At 33.6% G+C, this 24,629-nt stretch overlaps 1 protein-coding gene across 19 annotated transcripts in view; it reads left to right on the plus strand.

Annotated features, from left to right (window-relative positions):
* BAZ2B (bromodomain adjacent to zinc finger domain 2B) overlaps nucleotides 1–24,629 on the plus strand; it is a 434,688-nt gene that overhangs the window by 364,206 nt on the left and 45,853 nt on the right. For 9 of the 19 annotated variants that reach the window (XM_049616088.1, XM_049616087.1, XM_049616095.1 and 6 more), the window contains 10 exons: nucleotides 98–163; nucleotides 2,048–2,113; nucleotides 3,526–3,570; nucleotides 3,814–3,846; nucleotides 5,083–5,148; nucleotides 15,040–15,180; nucleotides 17,571–17,825; nucleotides 18,565–18,779; nucleotides 19,715–19,789; nucleotides 20,594–20,837. In XM_049616088.1, coding sequence (XP_049472045.1) covers nucleotides 98–163; nucleotides 2,048–2,113; nucleotides 3,526–3,570; nucleotides 3,814–3,846; nucleotides 5,083–5,148; nucleotides 15,040–15,180; nucleotides 17,571–17,825; nucleotides 18,565–18,779; nucleotides 19,715–19,789; nucleotides 20,594–20,837 — 1,206 coding nt within the window. The remainder of the gene's footprint in view (nucleotides 1–97; nucleotides 164–2,047; nucleotides 2,114–3,525; nucleotides 3,571–3,813; nucleotides 3,847–5,082; nucleotides 5,149–15,039; nucleotides 15,181–17,570; nucleotides 17,826–18,564; nucleotides 18,780–19,714; nucleotides 19,790–20,593; nucleotides 20,838–24,629) is intronic. The other 10 variants (XM_049616090.1, XM_049616096.1, XM_049616102.1 and 7 more) reach the window with 2 other exon arrangements.

Below are 24,629 nucleotides of genomic sequence, written 5' to 3' on the forward strand. Positions count from 1 at the left end.
TTTGGTAAATGTGTACTTACCTTAAATTAATTTCATTCCGCTTAAATGTGTTCATCTACATATTTATTGTCTTAAATTATCATAACTTTTTCTACAGGAAAAAATTAAAAGAATACAACAAATCAGAATGGAAAAAGAACTTCGAGCCCAGCAAATTCTAGAGGTAGAGCTCTTAAATTTGATATAATATATCTTAAAGTTTGCAAAAATAAAAATTTTACCCACATAGTCTCTCACTCATACAAATTAATACATTCATCAGAAATTCTCTTTAAAAGTAACGCAGAGTAAGATCTTCTCTGAACCTTATTTAAGTAGCAAGCTAATCTAATCCTAATTAGTCTAATAAAAACCCAGAAAATAAGACAAAATAAAGAGGAAACCTCTGAGCAGACAATATAGTTGTCATAAAGTTCATGTGCTAAAATTCATATTCTTTACTTTTAGAAAACTCATTAGGACATATAGTTAGATATTTATTTTTAATTTAGAAATAAAACATTACAAAAGTAAAAGTAAATTTTAAATGTAGAAACAGTTTAACTAGCTTGATTTTCTGGTTTCTAATATATCCTTCCCCTGAAGCTACTGGAATAGGGCTAAAGACATATGTTGGCAACAGCAGAAGTAATAGCCAAAAGACAGCAAGGGAAAAATGCAGCAAAACTCCAACCCGCATATATAGGAATTCAAAAACCTAGCAACAGCATGTAATTTTTAGTTGAATAGCAAGCAATTTTCAACACCTTAGTGGCCAAAATACATTACTCTATTGAACTGTGTAGTATAATAACTGATGTTCAGAACAATTGTCCTGAGTCATCAAGAAAAAGCTAAATTATGTTTAGTGGTACTATGTCTAAACAGGCATAGGTCTCAAAATTATTTTCATCCATAATTATAAAAATAAACTTTTAATGTTTAAAATTATTATAACCTCTCAGCTATTCAGAAAACTATTGCTATGTAAAACAATTCTGAGGACCCCAGATAATTGAGGTTTTCTGTTTGTTTTTTTCCATCCAGAAATATACAGATATTTCCTTACTGCCTTCAAATTAATTTTAAAACCTCCCAAATAGTAAATATGCTTATCTTAAAGTAAACTGATAATAACTACTGGATAGTTATAAAACTACAAGATAGTTAAAGACTTTAAGATTGTGAAGCTCAAATTTGATGGCACAATCTTAATAATCAAAATATGCTTCATGAAATATGTTTCCATCCTATTTAAAAAAAAAACCTTTAGGGGCGCCTGGGTGGCGCAGTCGGGTAAGCGTCCGACTTCAGCCAGGTCACGATCTCACGGTCTGTGAGTTCGAGCCCCGCGTCACGGCTCGGAGCCTGGAGCCTGTTTCCGATTCTGTGTCTCCCTCTCTCTGCCCCTCCCCCGTTCGTGCTCTGTCTCTCTCTGTCCCAAAAATAAATAAAAAACGTTGAAAAAAAAAAATTTAAAAAAAAAACCTTTAATTAACCACATTGCACAGCTAGGGAAAATGAGATTTAATGTGTCATTTAAATCATCTGAGGAACAGATTTATCTCATTTCAAGTGTTGAAGAAATTTCAAATAAAGTGGATGGACATGTGCATTTTTATGTTACTGATTTATTCATTAAGTAACTTTTTTGTCAGTTAAAATCCACCCCATTTTCTAAACTTTCTACAGCAATCATGTTTTACTTTTAAAAACTATAAAAAAGACAATACATGCTACAAAATGGTTTTTTCTGTGTTTAAGTGTTAAGTTAAAATAACATCAATGCTTAGTTATTTCAGACTTTTAACAGAGTTTGAAGAGGAAAAGCTGACATACTTTTATACATTTTAAAACTTTTTGTATATCTTAATGCTAATTATACATTAAAAATGAGATTAGTATGTTAAATGTAATGTTAACTGGTGGGGGGGTATGTAATTGTCTACATATATGTTACATATTGTTTTGTACCTGTGAGGCATGTAACTCCATTTTTAAGTCTGAGATTATTTTCAAGTTGTAGTGGTGCTGTTGCATGACTTTGAGACCTGTTTTGCATGCACAGGCTAAAAAGAAAAAGAAGGAAGAAGCAGCAAATGCCAAATTATTGGAGGCCGAAAAACGAATAAAGGTTAGTTTAGATGAGAACCAGAGTTTTTATTTTTCAAAAATAAAAACTATACGCTATTACACCAGTATTAATTATACAAAAATAATAGCTCTCCTCAAAATAATTATCTTAAAATGTTTAGCACAGATACAATATGTGTATAATGTGTGGTTTTATTGTATGTATATTGTATGTATGTTTTTTTATTTCCTTGTACAGGTTTTATGTGATGCTTTGAGCTCTTACTTAAGTAGCAAACATCAAATCAGAAATGCAAACTATTACATAATACCTGTATATAGTTTTGCTGAATCAGAATGATCTTCCCAAAGCTATTTTGTGTTGTTGATGTTTATGTTTTAAATTGTGTTCCAAATCTGATTCTCTACTTAGATTACAAGTTTATCTTGTTTAATATCCAGCAACTATTTTAACTATTAAAAAGTGAGAAGCCTACAGAAATAAAAATCTAATTTTAGCAACTGTTACTTACCAATGATAAAATTAGCCATTGTTAATTACTATAATGTTTTGGTTTTGATTTTCTGTTGTGAAGCATTAGAGAGTTGAACGCCGCCCCCGCCCCCCCCGCAACCCTCCCCAAGACACACATACAAACATACACATTCCACCCCTCACCTTCCACTTTTTCTCATAATTGATTACTGAAAGGACTGCTGAGTGAAATGAGGCCCTACTGGTTCCAGGAGCAGACACAGTTATATCTTATAAAGCCAGGGAACTATTTGTTACCTTTTCTACATGGACTCTGTTACTTTTTTCTTTAGAAAAAAGATATTAATATCATGTAGATTTTTACCTTTATAAGAATATTTAAATTGATGATATTCATAGAATGTTTGCATTAAGCCTGACCCCCTTGGGGTAGTGCCCTGCATTATAGCTGAGCATGAAAATCTGAAACTGATCTCTTAGTCTCTTGTTACTTTCATAAATAGATAGTGTATAGAAATGATATAGATGCTTTTAATTATAGAGTATATTTGGGAATTTATGTTCTGAATGGACAGAGTTCTAATCAGCTGGATTTGAAGGTTGCACTACATAATGTATTAAAGTAATTTTAAAAGTCCACGTGCCAGTTGTATCTTATATGATCTGACCATCTAGCTAATCAGTTCAGTGAATATGCTATTGAAATGTGCTATTAGGTTATTGTATTTTAAGTTTAAATGACTACTGAATAATATCCTTGCTAATAATAATATCCTTGCTTGTCATATAATCTTTCTGTATTATGTAGAACCATATGAAATTGCCACCACATAAGTAAAAAATGATTAAATATTTGCAATTTCATATGGTTTGACCTAAGGGAGGACTATAGAACCTCAGAAGAGAAACTTTTAATATTTGTACTGTGTTCTAAATCTTCCCTAAAAATTGCATATTAAAAGTTTCTTATTTTTAAGGAAAAAGAAATGAGAAGACAACAAGCCGTTCTTCTGAAGCATCAGGTCTGTATACATACAGTTATGCAATTGTCAAAATGTACATTTTATGATTTTTCTTAAATCTGATTTGGGGACAGTCTTCAAAATATTTTCTTAAAAATTTCCAATTTAATTCCTGCTTAAGTTTTTCCTTCATCTTAGAGTTTATTGCCTTGCTTTGGTATTGGTGTCTTTTGGGGGGTTAAAAATTGGTTTCATGACTCTGTGATTTCTGTTTCATAATGTTGTGCCAACTCTTTCTACCAGGAGTTGGAGAGGCATAGACTAGATATGGTATGGGTATGTTTATTTTTGTACATCTAACACCGCATTGTGATTTGGTTGTGATATGGTTGTCATAGCAATGCATAAAGTGTAGCACTGGCTGCTGTCATATTACATACTGCTGCATGGCTTTACAGCACAGTGCATTGCATACATCTGCTTGTCTGTCTATAAAGAAGTATGATACATCTCCAGGATTTTTAATTGATTTGTGCAAGCCTTATATAAGGCTGCTGTCTAAAAATTTACATTACTGATGTCACAATGAAAGTTGGATCACTATACAATTAGATGTGATAATGACCCATATTCTCCCATCAATTCTAGATGCAAAACTGCCATTGAATACAATGGGAATTTTGAGTTAGGTTGATGAGAGAATATGAAATATATTCTGGTTTGATAGACAAATTTTAGAAATAATTTTAGAAACATCCCTTTGGGGGGACCAAATACTTTTAAACAAAAAGAAATGGTTAGATATATAACTATCTGATTTTTTATTTTAAAATAAAATGAGATTATCAAACAAAACTAGTGCTTACCTTGTTTTCATACTGTGCCTTTTAGATTCCATTTATTAGCCCATGGTGCAGCTTTTATGGTCTTACCTAGCGCATCAGGTGGCAGACATCAGTAACCAGGAATACCCCATTTCATTGGTGCTTGTATATGAACCACGACTAGTTTAACTAAATTGGTATAAAAGCTTTAAAAAACTCTTTCTAATTTGTCGGTGGCTTATTGAATTTACAAAATGATAGCGTACTTGAAATAAAAATAACTAATTCTAAAACCATGAAGTGAAAGTGATTATAAATTTCTGCCTGATCTAAAAATTTAAGAACAATACAACCTTAGTTTAATTGGCCTCTAGTACATATTTGTGGCTTTCTAATAGCAGATGTAAGGTAACTGACCTGTTCCAGCCAACCATTATGCTTTTTGTTCTGCCAGCTTTTGAAGGAGCATCACAACTGACCATAAGTAAATCTTGTATGCTTCTGTTTACACTGTCTCCATGTTCATTGCTTTACCTTTTTGCTTTTGATTGTTCTTGTATTTGCTTTCTAAACCTGAACTAAAACATGCACAGACTGGCCATTCTTGTCTTATATTTAGTATTTACTGTGACTTGTCTATAAATGCTAAACATGCTATACTGAGTTTTGTTTTGTTTTGTTTTGTTTTTCCATTTCAAAATCAAACCATTAACTAGAGTTATTTTCCTAATTTTATCTGGCCTAATAGGAACGAGAGAGAAGACGACAACATATGATGCTTATGAAAGCTATGGAAGCTCGTAAAAAAGCAGAAGTAAGTTCATGTTTCTAGAAAAATATTATCTAAGAATAAAACCTATTTTTTCCTAAAGTAATGGTCTTTCTAAATGTGAGTTTCTCAGGACATAGGTTTGTCGCGATTTAATGGCTTTCATAAGCAAACCAAATGTTAAATAATAACTGTTAGAACGTGAAAGAACGTAGGCAGGATTCCGATGTATGTGTTCATTTCCTCGGCTGAGATTTTAATTATCTTTTTTTAATGTAGTGACCGGCATTCGTTTGGATAAAAGTAGTTATTTAATACTGTAACTAGAGTTTCACAAAATTAATATTACAGCATGCCTAAACAAGTCCTAACGCAAACCCTAGTCAGATCAACCGTGGACTTCTGCTTTCAGAATTATTCTTTACTCTTCTATGTGTAAAATTGGACCTAAACTTTCCTTATTTTTTTAAAGGCTTATTTATTTAAGTAATCGCTACAACCATGGTGGGGCTCGAACTCATGACCCCAGGATCAAGAGTCACATGCTCCTCTGACTGAACCAGCCAGGTGCCCCCAAGTACTTTCCTTAAAATAGACTTTTAACAGACAATTCAGAATAAGAAAAGTATTGAAATAAGTCAAGATGAGCTTATTTAGAACATAATAGAAATCAGTTAAAGGTTAAAATATATATTACAAAGGAATGCATTGTATATTAAAGTAGTTAAATAGAGGTATGGCCACTGTATCCAGGGCTTTGGAGTATGAGAGACTCTGATTTCCCATGCCAACTCTGAACCAACTTGCTTTACCTCTTGAGGCTATTCTTTAAAATTGAGATAATGATACCTACCTCCTAGGATTATAAGATTATCGAGTGAGATAAGCATTTAATAAATGACAATTAATTAAAATGACACTGTTTGATCTAGAAGTTGAGAGGCCTGTATTTCAGTATTTTGTCCTCAGCTCTGGCTTAAACTATCATTATAGATTTCTAATATAGAGAGGCAACATGCCAAGAATAATATACCAAGAATAATATATATTACTTTATAAATATAAAGTACTAATAAAAAACACAATAATGCAAGAAACCTGCCTTCCCTTGTTTTCATTCTTGGTTTCCTCAGTACTCTCTAATGTATTCTCTACAGAGCAGCCAGAGTGATCTTTTCAGAAAGGAAACAAGGTTACATCTTAACACTCTCCAGTGGCTTCTCATTGCCATTGTAATAAAGTCCAAATTCCTCACCATGACAAAGCAGTCCCACATGTTCTGACCTCTCATTCCAACTTTACCTCATACAGTTTGTCTCTTAAGTACTGTATTTCAATCATTTTTGTTTTTTATTATTCTAGACAAAGGGTTTTTACAAAACATTGCTGTTCTTGCACCAAATATTCGAGTGGTTCTTATTTGCTGTTTATTTATTTATTTATTTATTTATTTTTAATTTACATTTATTTATTTTTGAGAAACAGAGTGAGACAAAGCATGAGTGGGGGAGGGGCAGAGAGAGAAGGAGACACAGAATCTGAAGCAGGCTCCAGGCTCTGAGCAAGCAGTCAGCACAGAGCCTCATGTGGGGCTCGAACCCACGAACTGTGAGATCATGACCTGAGCCTAAGTTCTCATGACCTGAGCCGAAGTCGGACGCTCAACTGACTGAGCCACCCAGGCCTTCCTTATTTGCTGTTTAGTTATAGATCAAATGTTAACTTGTCAAAGAGGCCTTCCTGGAACACCTAATGTTGCCTTTTTTATACCCCCTTTCTGGACCTCCGTTCCATCATCTTACTTATTGCACTTATTGCACTTATTGCACTTATTGCACTTGTTTATGGTCTGTTTCCTCCCAGGAGGGTAAGATCTGTGAGGACAGGAATGTTGTCTGTCTTGTCTGCCACTGTATATATTTGTATATGTTTGGAGCTTAGAAAATTATAGTTGAATGAATGAATGAATGAATGAATGAAATAAAAATGAAAGTAGCAGTTAAAGAAAACAAATTGATGATAAAAAAATCATTAAAGAATGAATACATTATTATGTTTTCTGTCAATATAATTCTCTTTATGTAATAACAGTAAAATCTTTTATTTTACTCTAGGTGATTTTCCTTCTTAAAGCTAAACATCCAAAGAACCATTATTTAAAATAGCAATAGAATAACATATATCACAAATAGTCCTTTATTGGAATATATGAGAGAATCCCATAGGTAAAACTGAGCTCCTAAAATGTTGTTATCCTGGGGCACCTGGATGGCTCACTCAGTTAAGCCTCTGACTTTGGCTCAGGTCATGATCTTTGCACTCTGAGTTTGAGCCCCACCTCAGGCTCTGTGCTGACAGCTCAGAACCTGGAGCCTGCTTCAGATTCTGTCTCCTCTCTCTGCCCCTCCACCTCTCATGCTCTGTCTCTGTCTCTCTCTCTCTCAAAAATAAATAAACATTAGAAAAATTTTTTAAAAATGTTGTTATCCTCTGGTAACTATAGACTTGTGAACAAAACTAGATAATTTTACCACTTATTCTGATTTGTTCCTCTACTGAATGGTACCTATAGATCTGCGATCAACTAAATATTTTTTTGAATTTCTTAAACTATTATTTTGTGGACAGCATTAGATTAGATACTACAGGAAAAACAAAATAAATATTAATGATTTTTTTAGCATATCAGAGAGATAAAACTTTACAGTGTTAACAGTTAAGCATTAACTAGGCATATGTTTTTACTGGCAATCCAAATCTTCGTCACATCTTTACAAGAACTTGCCACCTCAGTGAATATTAACAAAATATTCCTATAGGCACTTGTCCATTTCCTTATTATTACTTAACATGCAAAAGATGTAACTTTAATGCCAATAATGGTCATATCTTGGCTTCATATTCTGTCTCCTATTACCTATATATTTTTTTCCATTTTTAACTATTAAAAGAACAAACTTTTTACAACGTTAAAGTCATATGATACCTAGGCAGGGCCAACTAAAAATTCTCAACTGGAGGGCATCTTGATGGCTCTATCAAGTGAGCGTCCAACTCTTGATTTTAGCTCAGGTCACAATCCCAGGGTCATGGGATCGAGCCTGCCTTGGGCTTTGTGCAAGCAAGGAGCCTGCTTAAGACTGTGTCTCTCTGTCTCTCTCTCTCGCTCGCTCTCTCTCTCTCTCTGCCCCTCTCCCCTGCTTGTAATCTGTCTCTCTAAAATAAAAATATAAATAAATAAATAAAATTTAAGGAAATATTAAAAAAAAATTCTGAACTGGCCAATATGTAACCCTTGATTCTAACATTTAATTATTACATTTAACATTTAATTATTGTGAAGAAATAAAAATATAGAGGATAAACAAAATTGCAAATGCTATGATTAATGTTTAAAGACTTGAGGTTAAAAAAATGAATTACTTTCACCTTGTTAGTTAAAAATCTATAACATCTGAAATTATTCCAAGAAATTCCCTATATCCATCAAAGTAAGAAGGTAACACAAACATCACTTTTATGTTTCTCTGTGTACACTACAATGATCTTACTTTTAGATTTAGTATTAACTCAATAAATTTTTACTAAAGTAATCCCAATTTCTATAGATTTTCCTTTATATACATCTGCAATTAGTAAGAATATTCAGACTTCTGTAAATTATCTTACTTGTTATTGCTCTCTTATTAATTTTAAAGGGTCATGAGCATATCATCATAGTTTATAAATATTTTTATAAGAAAATGTAAGAAAGAATAGTCTCATGAATGAAAAAGGCTTATTTCTTAGTATAATTCAAGTATCATATGAGACCCATCTGCTTTCATTATTACTAAGTACCAGAAAGAGGTTGATTTAAGCAATGTGACAAAGTAGCTCAAAATCTCCTGTTTCATTTATTAAAACTTCACATTATACCAGTCACAAATTTATAAATAATTTACTCATATTAACTGAATAATCAACCGTAGTAATTATTAGTGTCTTTTGTATGTCTCCCTCCAAGGATCAATAAACTACAAAAGGTTGTTAAACATACAGCTATCACAAAATGACTGTGTCAGCACTTTAAGAAACAAAACCATAAAATAGAAGAGAATAGTTCAGGTTTCAGAAGTTACCTAATAAACAATTTAAAAGCAGAAAACAATGTATAACCCCTCCCTACCCCCTCCCCACCCATGATTCAAGTCATGAGACTCTTTTATAATCCTATATTTATATTAATCATGAGTTAGTGAAAAATGAAAATGAAAAGTAGAATTGTATATGCAGGTGGGTTTGTTTAAGCAAACCCATTTTTCAGTTGAAGACATTGTAAATATATGGTATAAGTGTATATTGTACTTATACAATGTACTTATAATGCACTTTAATTTTAAAGTTAATTAGTCTAAAAACAAATGTGAAATGATTTTATGTTAACTGCACAATAAAATACTAAATGTCATATAACGAATTTAATTTTTGAGAAATTATTATCAACTTTAGATATATTGAAATCTGATTATCTGACTCAAGAATTATTAACAATTTTGATTTTAACTTAGGGGACATTGGTATAACAGAAACTATTCTATACAATAGATACATAATCTAAAGTAAGTACAGACTTTTATGTAATACTGTGGTGGATTTTGAGAAAATACAATAACTGGGAGGTTTTATTCTTTTTAAATATTATATTACACATATAAAGTAAAATTATTATTAAAGTATAAAATGTAAGAGTCTCTTCAGTCATATGATTCATAAGTTTTTCATTTGCTTAAACATAATTTTCATAATATTTTAAATGTAAGTTAGTCCCCTTTAAAAAAAAATTACCCTGATTGTTCTACTCACATTCCATGTTACCATAAAACAATATTCTTTTTAATCTTTATATCTGTCTTCTATAAATGGCTTGTATTATTAATCTTATTTATACTTGTATTCTTCCTACACCCTGAGGTAAACCTGTGTCTCTTAAATTATATTTATATCTTTGAAACTTAAGTGCAAGTTGCTGTCAAAAGAAATGTATTCTCCCAATTATGCCCAGAACAAACACCTAAGAGACCCAGTAGCATCGTAAAATGCAAAAAACATAGGCATCTTTGCAACATGGTCTCTTAAAAATGTCCTATTTTGCAATCTGATAAGTTGTAAAAGTTTACAATAGCAGGTCATTCTACCACATCCATTGTTTGGTTTTTAAACTTCTATAATACTAAAATAGAATAAATTTATTTCATACATTTATTGTGCTACAGATTTCTGTAACTACTGTCATTTATGCCTTGAGAGTCCAGAAAGTAATCTTTTTATGTGAGTAAAAAACTGATTTTGAAATTTTCACCCTATGTATTTTGGGCTATTTAGGATAATCGAAATTTAATGCGTTTGCTATGAAAAGGTGTTTCAACTTTGAAATGAAATTTAAAGGACTTCTTAAGATATCAGTAATATTTTGATACAGAAAATTCTATTACTATAAGATGAACAAATTAATATTTTATTATACATTATTTATATTCCAAGAATTCATTTACTTCAAGAATTTCTACGTCTAGGGGCACCTGGCTAGTCAGTTAAGCATCTGACTTCGGCTCAGGTCAAAATCTCACAGCTTGTGAGTTCAAGCCCCTCATCGAGTTCTGTGCCTGGAGCCTGCTTCAGATTCTGTGTCTCCCTCTCTCTCTGCCCCTCCCCTGCTCACACTCTGTCTCTCTCTCAAAAATAAATAGACATTAAAAGAAAAAAAAAAAAGAATTTCTACATCTAGAAAACTAGAGAGGGTAGGAGGATGAAGGCCAAAAAAAATTAAGAGAAACCATACTAATGTTTATCATCATTGACAGTCAATCTAAAATATAGTCAGGAGCTATATTTTTTAGTCATTTGTAGGCAATCTAAGTTATTTCCCTAAAGTCTAACCAAAATGTAAAATACGTTTTACCATTCCTTTCATATTGTGATAGGTGTATTAAGTCTTCTCTGCTAGGTCAAATGGTTTGTTGTGAAATGTCCTTGCAAAATCAGAAAGTTCCATTGTGAAATCCTAGTATTTGACATAGCAACAAAACATAATATTATATCATGAAAAGGCTTAGGTGAAAAGTTGGTAAATATTGCTCTTTCAAACAGTATATCAGTTCTAGAAGAGAGAATACTACACAAGTTTAAACATCTTTAAATTTGGCCTAAAATAGCACACCCGCTTTAAACTTTAGTTTCTGGAAAAAAGTATCAGATAATAAGAAATCTATTTAATTTTGATATGGGGAAGGTGTATTTGCAAGCACATCCAATCATAATGTATGCAATTAAAATAATTAAGAAATTAATAATTTTGGAGTAGATGTGGGAAATATGTCTTAGATATTTTGAAATTTGCAAATATAAGTAGAATATTATTAATTTGTATTAAAATCTGCTTTTGTGTATAATTGAAAATAGAAGACATCGATTATGTTTGTCCACAGAATGAAATATAAAAAGTAGAGGAAAAAATTGGCTATCGAATATGTTTAATGACTAGTACAAATGTTAACATCATTATTTATATGGCATTTGTGGAATTAATCATTCAGCAAATTAATCAATGTTTAAATAATTTTTATTTGCTAAGGCACACTGAATATTTCTGTTAAAGACATATGACAACTATTATAGATGGAAATAAGAACAATATTGAGACCAGTGGGAGAGGAAAGTTGAACTCATACAGGCTTGATAGGGAGAAAGATAAAATCATCAAAAACTTCCTTGAAGTGTCTGGCAGATTGTACTCCTGGGAACTGAATAGGTCCATAAAGAAATAGGTGAATAAGTTTGTTCCTCTGACCTCTAGAAGCTAACACTAAAGTGGAAAAGATCAACTTTAGACAAGTAATTGTCACACAGTGCAATAAATGCTAAGTTATATGGGAGCCCCCCAAAAGAGAAATATTAAAATGCCTGAAGTAGTTATGAGGAGAATAAAAAACAGGCTTTATTTCTGTGTTAAGGAAGAGAAGTTCTATATTCCAGGCAGAGGAGATGGCGTATACAAAGGTACAGTGTTGTAACTCAAAATGACCTGTGGGGCAGAGAGGAGGAAGGTGCAAAGAGGGAGTTAGTTTTCACCATATGTATGCACCTACCTTGGCTTTGTTTTTCTCCTTCTTCTCCTTCTCCTCCTCTTCTCTTTACTTCTCCCCTTCCTCCCTGTCCTCCTCCTTGTCCTTTTTCTTCCTCCTCCTCCTCCTCCTCCTCCTCCTCCTCCTCCTCCTCCTCCTCCAAACAATACCTCAATCTGGTTACATTATCTTCTCAACACAGGTGTATCACACAATGTAACCAGAGCATGGGAAATGAACTGGGAATCATGACATAGGAGACCAAAACTTGTGTGGGACTAGATCGTGACTGTCTTTATAAACCATTTTAAATATTAGTTGATTCTTGAGGGGACCCAGAAGCTCTAGTTCTTTGAAAGTTATCTTGTATCTGAACCACAGGATTTATATTAGTCTTATACAGTTCGTTAAGGTTCATTAAATAAATTAGTGAGTAAATTCACCAAATTCATTGCATTTAGAAACTTCATGTTTCCTGAGAAGTATCCCTAATACTTCAAGATAAGAATGGATACCTGTCTTTAAGTAATAAAGGTCCTACAAATTTCTAAGATTTCTTGGAAAGCTCTGTTTTATCTCAAAAATTGATGTCATTTTACTCTCTATTCCATATTATAGCCATGCTTTTAACTGGAAAAAATACTGCCTATCACTAGCTAAAACTGGTATTCAAGAATGTCAGGCATATTTACCTCATGACACGAAATGCGCTCTAACTCATTGTTGATGTATCATTGAAGTGTTACATACCCCCATATTGCCACCAATGTGAAGTTGGCACAACAAAGAGAGCATTAGTGTCACACATGCCCTTTCTCTCTTTTTGAAAAGAAATGGTGACCATTTTCAACAGTTTTTAGTGAATTTTAGTCTCAATTTTTAGTTTTGTAATTACTGTTATGAACATCATTAAGATTCTTAATGATTAGAATTCTGGGTTAGTCCTATATAGTAGAAAATTTTACACCAGCCACTTTGAAATCTATGAGACATTTGTTTTTTCTGTTGGTGGTTGTAATTCATTATTCTGTTGAGTGACCAAAAAGTTTTCCCTTCCCTGGAAAAATTCTTAGAGCAACATTTCATGTGTTTATAAATTGAAAATCCAACTCTGGGAAAAAATTGTTCTACCAATGATAATTTGATTTGAAAAATCTATACTGCATTGTGGGAATGTTGCATGTTAATTGTGTATATTTTATGTCATTAGACCCTCAAGAACTTTCAGTTATAATCAATAAGATTAGTTGTAGCGCTTTTTTGGTGTCAATAATCTCACAGAGTAGCTTCCTTAACATTTTCCTTCCAAATGCCTGCTTGAACCAGTAACCCAGAAATTTAGAGGCAGTATAAAAATGAGCAGTGACGTGAGCATATCATATAAAAAGGCTCTCATGACCCAGCCTCTGGCTCTGTATCATGATACTCAGCAACTGTTCAACCTGCAACCTACACTCCACCCTGGAAACTACTAGCAATTTCTCAGATACACTGTGCTTTCTCTACTCTGCCTGGAATATATCCTCTCCAGTCCTCTCTGTCCCCCACCTACCCCTATTCCTTGTGGCATAGCACTCAATGTGCTGTCTTAGCCATGATAATGGAAACAGAGATAGCTAGAATATGGGCAAAAATGCCACTATCGAATAAGAAGCAATAAGTGCAATGTTAAAATTATAGGTTGGGCTATGAGAATTAAGATAAATTGATAATGGGGAAGAGGTGGTAGTGTTTAACTAGGATTCAGATCCACTAGGTGGGAGTAATGACCTTGCTGATTGGAGCGCACCAATATAAGGAGGTAAGGAAACAAGATGTTCATCAGGAATAGCAAATAGTTGGACTAAATCCACATAAACTACAAAAATGGGAGATAAGATTGAAAAAGAAGAGTTTTAATTCAAAAGTAAAGAGTTGGACTTTATTTTGTTAAAAATTAAAAACAAAATTGAAAGATTTTAATGAAGAAAGAGACATGACCGGCTTTACAAAAGTAAACCCATCATTAATGTGTCAAATGTGTGAGGTAGTAGGTTAGAACCGCCTGATGATTCTACTGTTATTTCTCCTCTAAATAAGAATTGTATTTGAGGCATGGCAATAAAATAATGACACTAATAGTATTAAAGAAAATATCGTGACTTCTTCTTCCAGCAGAGTGTCATCTCCTACAACAGGGAGACAGGACAGTTATTTCCATATTATTGTCATTACTGAAAATATTTTTTGAATGCTTTTGGAATTGCCTTCAGAATCCATTTTACATTCCCTTAAGTGTTGTTTATAGTGGCAAATAATATTTTGATTTTGTTACAGGTGCTATCTTAAGACTAGCTAATGCACTTTGAAAGAACTGCTTTTGCAATTCAAGCATGTTGCTTCTGCTTTCATGCTGTAAATCCTCCCTTGCTTCCTAGAGCTACACAAAAACTTGTATTAATACTAACTAACCGTATTTTATATTTATTTAGCCATGTGCATTTTATATATCTGCTCTTATTAATAAGTATTTCATTCTCTTATTGTAACCTGGGGAAGGATTGAATAAATTCTGAATAATGGAATAATCTGAGTTAAACTAGTATCGATAATATAAACACACACACACACACACACACACAGTCATAAGACTATTTGAAATTCAAAGGGTGAAAACACTAAAAAGCAAAATAAGTCATTGTTTCTATGTAGTTCAAAGTCTTTTCCTAAATCTCTTAGGGGAATTCTATTTGTGGAAATAATAACACTTTGTTAACTTTTTAAATGTTAACTGGAGATTTTTCAGACACATCCAGTGATTAAAGAGACTTTTGGACATGGTTTTATTTTCAAGGAAAAAGAACGGTTGAAGCAAGAAAAACGTGATGAGAAAAGATTAAATAAAGAGCGTAAACTGGAGCAACGAAGATTAGAATTAGAAATGGCAAAGGAACTAAAGAAGCCTAATGAAGACATGTGCTTAGCAGACCAAAAGGTAATTTATTATGTAACCATTTCATTAATAAATTTAATTTTTCTGTATCCTACCTGATTCCTTTGCCAGAGTTGCCATTATGAAAGCCTTTTGTTTTTAACCAGAGCCGTAGATTTCCATGTCTAGGTCAATCTGTGTTTCCTGGATGGCCACCAATAAACCTCTCTAGAGCTCCTATGTTAATAATAGTACTTCTTAGTACGTAAATGGAGCACTGTAAATCTTTTTATTTTTATTTTTGTAGGTTTATGTATTTTGAGAGAGAGAAAGAGAGCATGCACCAGGGAGGGGCAGAGAGAGGGAGAGAGAGAATCCCTGAGGTGGGCTTGAACTCACAAACCACGAGATCGTGACCTGATCCCAAACCAAGAATTGGACACTTAACCCACCGAGTCACCCAGGCACCCCTAAACCTTTTTAAATTTAAGTAGAAATACTGAAGAAATCCATAAAGATGAATTATAGAAGTAGATAGGATTTCTATGTGTCATTTGATTCTTTCCAGGCAGTTAGGTACAGAAATCTCTAACTCCTCACCATGCCCCTACAGATATTTACATAAACTAAGGCTTATAATCTATAATCTCCTTCAATGCTTTAGTAATTATAGCTAACTTTTGAGTATGTTTGCTACATGTCAGGCAGTGTGCTAAGTGCTTTAAATAAATTCTCTATTTAATCCTCACCATAGTCCTGTGGAACTGGTATTTATTATGCCCATTTACAGATGGGAAAACTGAGACACAAAGAGGTTAAGGAACTTGCCCAAGATCAAACTTGCTAATAAATGGCAACTTGGATTCAGTCTCTAGTTTGTTCAATTCCAGAGTTCATACTGTTTATTACACTGAAAGCCAGGAAGTATATCCAGCCAAAATACCTCATATGTGTTTTCTCCTCTATCATGCTTCACAGACATGTAATGTGGCTAAAATATATTCATATATATATAATAAAGTAAACATATATAAGTAAACATGTGGAAAGAGCAAAATAATCTTGGTATCAGGCATGATTTCACATGTTTATGAATAGAGATCCATTTTGTTTGACTATAGCTAAGAAGATGGTATTTCTAGAGAATTGTATCGATACTGCATATCATCTCTACAATATTATCTTAATACTATTATACTTGATCAGTGGCATCTATATTTACTTACATGCCATAGTCATCTGATATACAAATAATGATTGTCTCTTGATTTGTGCAGGCTCTCTTCTCAAGTGCTTAAAGTGGGGCACCTGGGTGCCTCAGTCAGTTAAGTGACCGACTTTGGCTCAGGTCATGATCTCACGGTTCATGAGTTTGGCCCCTGTGCTGACAGCTCAGAGCCTGGAGCCTGCTTTGGATTCTGTGCCTCCCTCTCTCTCTCTGCCTGTCCTCCACTAGCACTGTGTCTCTCTCTCTCAAAGATAAATAAATATTAAAAAAAAAAAAACTAAAAACAAAAACAAAATAAAGTGCTTAAAGCAAACTTTTAACACTCTAGTGAGGATTTAATTGTATTAATATTCTATTTATTTACTTAGCATAAATGCTTGTAAATAAAAGTGAAAGTATACATACTAGGTTTACTCAATTGGATGTTGAAAATTTCCTAAGCCCAGAATGGGAATATACAGTAGTTAACACATTTAATAAGCTTCATAGTGAGGAAATATTTTTTAACATCAAATGAGCTTTATCTTTCTGCATCTTTCTTTTTATTTAAATCCATATGCACTGTATCAAATATATGTTCATTTTAAGCCTTACTTTTGTTAGCTTTGTCATATACATTTTTAGAATCATACGGAAATGTGTGTGTATGATAAGGTCCAAGAAAAAAGTCTCTGAATTAAATGTTTCTTTTTTTTTAAGTTTATTTTTATTTGTTCTGAGAGAGAAAGAGAGCAAGTGGGGGGAGGGGCAGAGAGAGAGAGAGAATCCCAGGTAGGCTTAATGCTTTCAGCACAGAGCCTGATGCAGGGCTCAAACCCATGAATCATGAGATCATGACCCAAGCCATGATCAAGAGTAAGTTGCTTAACCGACTGAGCCACCCAGGCACCCCCAAATTGTTCCTTATGTTATCTAATTTTTGTTCCAGCTATATAAACTCTGTTTTATAAATATGTAAGTTAATTAAAGTTAGTGTTCTCTTTTGCAGACATCTAAGTTCATGTTGAGTTCAACCAAAATTTATTGTTGGTTACTTGCAATCAAGAACCTATCTATACTTAATACCATGGGGTTGTAGAAATGCCCCCAGGGGATTTAAAATCCAGAGGGAAAATCACTGGTATAATACAGGAAAAAGAAAGATAGCAACCTGTTTTTCTTCAGAAGATATAAAACCATGGCTTTTAAATTATTTATTTTTTATTTTATTTTATTTTATTTTCAGCCTTTGCCAGATTTGCCTCGTATTCCAGGACTTGTTCTCTCTGGAAGTACATTTTCAGACTGTCTCATGGTGGTGCAGTTCTTACGAAACTTTGGTAAAGTTTTGGGCTTTGATGTGAATATTGATGTTCCAAACCTGAGTGTTCTTCAAGAGGGATTGCTAAATATAGGGGACAGCATGGGTGAAGTACAAGACTTGCTTGTGAGGCTCCTCTCAGCTGCTGTATGTGATCCAGGTCTAATTACAGGATACAAGGTAAAAAAAAACAAAATATAAATTTTTTTAAAATTTGTACTATCCGTGAATTGTTAGCTGGTGTTAGCATATTAGCAGAAGGTTGTATAGACTGATCCAGTTTTTTTCCACATGTCTCACTGAGTTAAATGTAGATTTGCTTCAGGTTAAATTGGTACAAACCTAGAAAAATCTGATTCATAGAACCTAAGGAATATAGATCATTCCCAAATTCCTCTTTTTCTCTAGCTGACCGCAAAAACCAAGTTGACTTAAGGAAATACCCATGTGATATTAAACAAAACAGGATTCATAATTCATAAAGCAATTAGAACTTATGCGTGCTTTCCAAAACTATACTGTGTTCTCTCTGAATCACTGTGAATAACTCAGGCTAATCAAAGCATCTACAGACCAGCACATGAAAACTCTGTAGTGCTCAGTGGATACCCAATACATTAAAATTTATCTTAATTTCAACTATGATACACATTTGATATGTTGTACAGTGAGAAGCTCCCAGATGTGCCTGTTAATTACTCCTCCATTTCCCTATCCATTCAGTATAGCAGGCAATAGAACCCGTGACACCACAGTACTAGTGCTCTGGAGCCTACTCCCCACAGCGCTACTGATCGAATGTGAATAAAGTCCTTGTCAGTAATATCTATATCATGTGATATCGATTTTTTAAAATCTTACTGTTTTTATGTTACGAATGGCTACGATCAATACTGATAAAAATGCCAAACTTTTATAGGCCAAAACAGCTCTTGGAGAACATTTGCTGAATGTTGGTGTGAACCGAGACAATGTTTCCGAGATCTTGCAGATTTTTATGGAAGCCCATTGTGGACAAACTGAGCTTACGGAAAGCCTGAAAACCAAAGCTTTTCAGGCTCATACTCCAGCACAGAAAGCCTCAGTCTTGGCTTTCCTGATCAATGAACTGGCATGCAGTAAGAGTGTGGTGAGGTAAGCATATACCCAGACTTTTCTGTTGGTGATTCTTTTCTGTCTTGAGTTTATCTAATCACAAAGTAATACAAATTTTCTTACAGAAAGTTTGAAATTACAGAGTAACACAAAGAAAACAATTACAGTTAGTCTTACCATTCAGAGATAATTAGTGCTAATAATATCTTCATGTATTTCTTTGAAGTCTATTAAAAAATTGGGATCATACTGAATATAGTCTTTGTTTATATAATAAACTATATTTATTTTAAACTATATGTAAAAGACTATAAATATAGTCTTTTGTATATATAATAATTTTGTTAATTATATATGGAAATGTAAAAATGTTTTGTTTTGCTTTTTTATTTTTGCTGTGGTGCCAGAATCCAGCACCAATGAAAGAATCCAGAATTTTTCTTTTTTTGACATCTTTCAATCATAGATGACTACCTGATTTTCCTTAGTAAGGCATTCCTAGAATAACCTGGCTACTTTTTATTTTATTATGTGCTAATTCAATATTAATAATTTTAGTTTTTCAATTTATTTGTGCTTTTTTTTAAAGTACTTAACCTCATTCAAGAGTCAAAGTAAGTTCTCCACTCTAGTATTTCAAGATTTGGTGAATGAATCCATGTTCATCTTGTTCTTGCTATTTGTTATTTACAGATTTAAATATGTTAGTTTTAGTCTTTTACCTTTGTATGAAAAGGATCAATCAAAATATTTTGGAGCCATGCATTTCTACCATTATTGGACATCTTAAGTTTCCTATATGTCTCTAAGCTATGATAATATGTTAATATAATTTTCAATTATTTTTACTATTCATAGGCAATCATTATTTTTACTAACTGAAAAACTATCAATTTGCTTATTACCAAATCAAATTATCAAAGTGTCACATAATTGATTAATTTATGTCTTCTAATAAATTTTTGCATTGACAGTGAAATTGACAAGAACATTGATTATATGTCAAACTTGAGGAGAGATAAATGGGTAGTAGAAGGTAAACTTCGCAAGTAAGTCCTGTTTTATTAAAATTAGTTTACTGTTTTTCATTTGTACAAATTCCCCTGTAAAACATAGAAATTGCAAAGATAGAATTTTAACTTCATCTAAGAATTAGAAAAGTTACAGCTTAATTAAGATGAGATGTGAAATTAATGAAACTCAGGGTCAGAATTTACAATGGACAAGAGATATAATGAGATTCATTAAGCTTATATTCTTCAAACTTAGAAGACAGTCCATTTATCTTTATTTCAAAGAAGTCAAACAATCACATTTTCTAAGATTGTTGTTGCCATCCGGTTGCTTTTGTCATAAATAGAATCTGTTTGGAACTACTTCTTTTTAAAAATTGCTTTCTAATTAAAGTTTGCTTTTACAGCGCATCTAACATATCCAAATGTATTCAGCATTAAAACTTAATTAGCCTCCTGCCAGGAAATTATGCAACTTCTATGTTAAAAGGGTAGTTTCTTTGCAATAATTTGAATTGAAATTTATTCAGTCTGATAGTATGAGATCAGGAATTATCACTTGGCCATTGCTAGAGTTAATCTTTTCAGCCTTCTAAGTTTTATTTTTTTAAATGTGTTCTAATTCCAAAGGGATATCCTGAATAATTCTTGAAAGTTAATATATTCTATAATTTCAGGAAACATATTTGTTAAATTTCCTTAATTCCAATCTTCACTGTCATTGATTTATTCCTTACTGGCAAAAATACCTTATGGTATTTTTATTTAAAACTCATGTTTTTTAAAAAGTACAGAGAGAAGGCTTTTCTTCCATATCATCATTTTTTTTCATATTTAAAGGCTCAGAATCATTCATGCTAAGAAAACAGGCAAAAGAGACACGTCAGGTGGCATTGATCTTGGAGAAGAACAGCATCCATTGGGCACCCCCACACCAGGACGCAAACGAAGAAGGAAGGGAGGAGACAGTGATTTTGATGATGATGATGACGATGATAGTGATGAACAAGCTGATGAAGATGATGAGGATGAAGAAGATAAAGAAGACAAAAAAGGAAAGAAGACTGATATCTGTGAAGATGAGGTAATCAAATTAGGTTGATTTTAAACTCAACTAATATTGCACAACATATTGGAACAATAACACAGAATTTGGAGTCCAATGGATTTGTGTTCAAACTCCATTTTGACAATTACCGGCCTCAGTTTCTTCCTCTGAAAACTGTATGTTACAATATTCACCTCACACAGTTTTTTGTGATAATCAGGTCGCTATTGAATACAGTGCCTACACATAGAAGGCACTTATACTGAATAAAAGAAGTGAAGTTTTTCTTTTTATATAATGACTTGAGCATTCTCCAGAGAACTAGGCGGATTCTTAATTTCAGGTATTCTCTTTTATCTCTTAGCATCATATCTTACATTTGTAAAATTCTTCATGCCTTAAAAGTGTTGTCAGGTTTAGTGAGATTGATATATTTCTTAAATACCAGTTTATTATGTGCCTAGCTCTGGCCACTTTTGACCAAAGATGATTAAGACACTGAAAATCCCCTCTCATTTTATGTTCTCATTGAGGAAGATTTGCAGTAACCAAATGTAATGTGTTAAGTGTTCACTGATTTGATAGCAGTATTTACAATGTACTATACAGTACAAAGGAAGGGCATTTAACCTTTGGAGAACTAAATTCTCACAAAGGCTTTGTGGACTCATTAGCTGAGGCTACAAAGTGGGCTCCATGTTGCCTGGGGAAGAATCTGTAGAAATGTTCCAGGCAGAGAGAACAGCATGAGCTATTCACGCACAGAAGCCTGAAACCACAACATGCTTTTTTGCTTTAAGGGAATTACAAGTGCTTCAATGGTACTAGACAGGCTCCTATCCAATAGCTGTGAACTAGGCTTTTATACTTTTTTTGGTGATAGGAACCATTGAAGGGTTATAAGTGAAGCAGTTGCATAGTCAAACTTGAGTTTTAAGTGACTATATATAGTGGAATATAGATATAGATCTGGGTAGGGCAAGATCAGAGGTGGGAAGATCAGTCAGGAGATATTGCCATAGTTTAGATGAATTGTGAGGGGGTCTGAAACTAGACCAATGGTAGCTGGGATGAAGGAGGAAAGGACTCAATAAATACTCAGTGGGAAGAATGAGTAGTATTTGAAGATGGGCTGTGTAGATTGACAGAGGGGAAGGATTGATTCCCAACTATCTGGCTTGGGAGACTGCATGATATTGTTGCCATTAACTGAGAGAAATCAGGAGAAGCAGAGTAAATAGATGATAGAGAAGGAGGGGAGGAAGTACAGATAGTTGAAGATAGGAAATGATGGTAGGCTTATTTTAGATATGTTGAATTGGAGGTGCCTATGCAGAACTTGAGAAGTCAGTTGGATTTAAGAATCTGAAGCCCAGGGGTACCTGAATGGCTCAGTCAGTTGAGCATCTGACTCTTCATTTCAGCTCAGGTCATGATCTCACAGTTTGTGGGTTTGAGTCCCATGTCATGAGGAACCTGCTTGGGATTCTCTCTCTCTCCGTCTCCTCTCTCTGCCTCTTCCTCTCTCTCTCTCTCTCTCTCTCTCTCTCTCTCTCTCTTTCTGTCAAATACATAAACTTAAAAAACCTGAAGCCTGAAGAAGTTAGTCTTTAAAATATAGATCTGGGAGTTATTAGCATTTAAACAATAATTTAAAGTCATAAGGTAGATAACTTTTCACAGGAGGATTGATTTAGTGAAAAGAGTAGTGGACTGAGGTTGGAACCCCAGGGAATGTCAATATTTAAGATCTCACAAGGCTTTTTGCTGAAGAAGGAATAGTCAGTGAGGTAGAAGACTTCTATAGGGGGTCAAGGATCCCCAAGACCACCTCCAGAATCTGTGATTCAGTAGGAGAGCTCACAGAACTCAGAATCTAGTCATGCTATGCCTATGAATTCTTACAGCAAAAGGAACAAAGCACAACCAGCAAAGAAAAAAGGCCATATGGGCCAAAATCCAGAGAAAACCAGGCTCAAGTTTCTAAAAGTCTTTTCCTAGGGGAGTGACACAGAATGGGCTTAATTCTTCCAGCAATAAGTTTGGACATATGAAAAATATGTTATATACTAGGGCAGCCCATTAGAGACTTGATGCCCAGTGTTTTTACCGAGGCCTGTCACATGGGCACCCCCTGCATAGCATGTGCCAAAATTCCAGACTCACAGAAGAAAAGTATGACCCACATTGTTATATCAGTTTAGTGAGCCAGTCTTATCAGAATGAAGGAAACCCTTTAAAATCCAAGTTCCCAGACACCAAGGGCCAAACTTGTGAGCATCCTTTCAAAGGATAGCAGGCAGACCCATAATGTTAACTCTTTTCTAGTCATGTAGTAATAAAAGCCCAGAAAATTAAGCATTTCAAAAAGGAGGGAGTGATAAACAGTGTTAAGGCAGCAGGAATCTAGTGCTATGAGGACTGAGCGTGTTCTCTGGATTTGGTAACATAGATGCCATTGGTAACCAAAGCCAGCACAGTTTCATTAAAGGAATGGGAGCAGAAGCCAGGCTGTGACTGAGGAAAATTAGAAAGTGAGAAAGTGAATATGACTGCTTTAAGCATTGTGACTTAGCAGAAAGGGTAGTTCCTAAGACCAAGGATTTTTCAGATGTGAAAGACGTGAGATAATTTTTGGTTGAAGGGAAGGAGTCAATAAAATGGGATGGGGGGTTGAAGAATAAAGAGAAGAAAATATTTAATGGTGTAAGGTCCCTAATGATTTTGGAGGGGATTCAGTCAAGGTGGATGGGCTAGCTTTGAAGAGTTGCCTACAGAAAAGAAGGCAAGGCCATAGAGGTGTGTGTGTGTGTGTGTGTGTGTGTGTGTGTGTGTGTGTGTGTGTGTTTAAGGGAAACTACCATAAGCCACAGAAATGGACATGTATAAGAGGAAGATACAGGTTGAGGTTTACCTGTTACCAGTAAGGAATGCTAGAAATATTGATAAGGCTGCAGAATGGCACTCAAAAAAGAATTTACTGTCAACCTTTCCTTCTGCCCTCAATGTCAGGAGTATTTAGCTAAGAAAGTCTAGAAAGAACTATTTTCCTTTCCTGCATCAACTAAGTACTGCTGGAGAATTAAAGAAAAAAGACTTAGAGGGATGAATTTATTGATGGAATGTGTGAAAATAATGTCTAATCAAGACCAATGATAAATTACTGAATCAAAATTTTGACTGCATCTGGATAATGTGGAGGAATTAACAAGATGATGTGCTATACAATTCCCTTAAGTAAAAACAGCATACATGCAAAATGTTTTCATAAATTCTTCTCCATCTTATATTTAAACCAAAATGATAAAAATCACTAGAATAAGCTTTACTTCTTTGAGTACCAATCCGGAAAAGAGACTGCATTGAGATTCCTTGCATAAATCAATTATTTCATAATGTTGTGGTTTTGAAACCACTTGATCGTATGTTTCATGCTGTGACAAATAATGTGAAGGGTATATAATTTGGATATCAGAATTGTAATTACTCAAACAAAAGATACCATTTATAACCAATCTGCTTCATTTGCCAAGTGGAGCTGTGTCCATAGCAGGAATTAAACCTTTCTGACCAATATTAATCACCTTTTCATAGAATTAGTATCACTCTTCAGCACTTAATGGTATAAATTGCTTTACAATGTTAACTCTCATAAATTTTAAAATTCTCTAGTGGGATTTCAGTGTATTCTACTGGGTAGTTATCCCACTAAATTAGAGTTTATTTACAGAAATTATTTGTTTTGTCTAGCTTTCTTTTCTCACATGGAAAATTAACAAACTGTACATTTCTTTTTTCTTTAAAGGGGGATTTAAAAATCATTATTAA

The sequence above is a fragment of the Panthera uncia genome, assembly GCF_023721935.1.
Source record: "Panthera uncia isolate 11264 chromosome C1 unlocalized genomic scaffold, Puncia_PCG_1.0 HiC_scaffold_3, whole genome shotgun sequence".
Classification (NCBI taxonomy): Eukaryota; Metazoa; Chordata; class Mammalia; order Carnivora; family Felidae; genus Panthera; species Panthera uncia.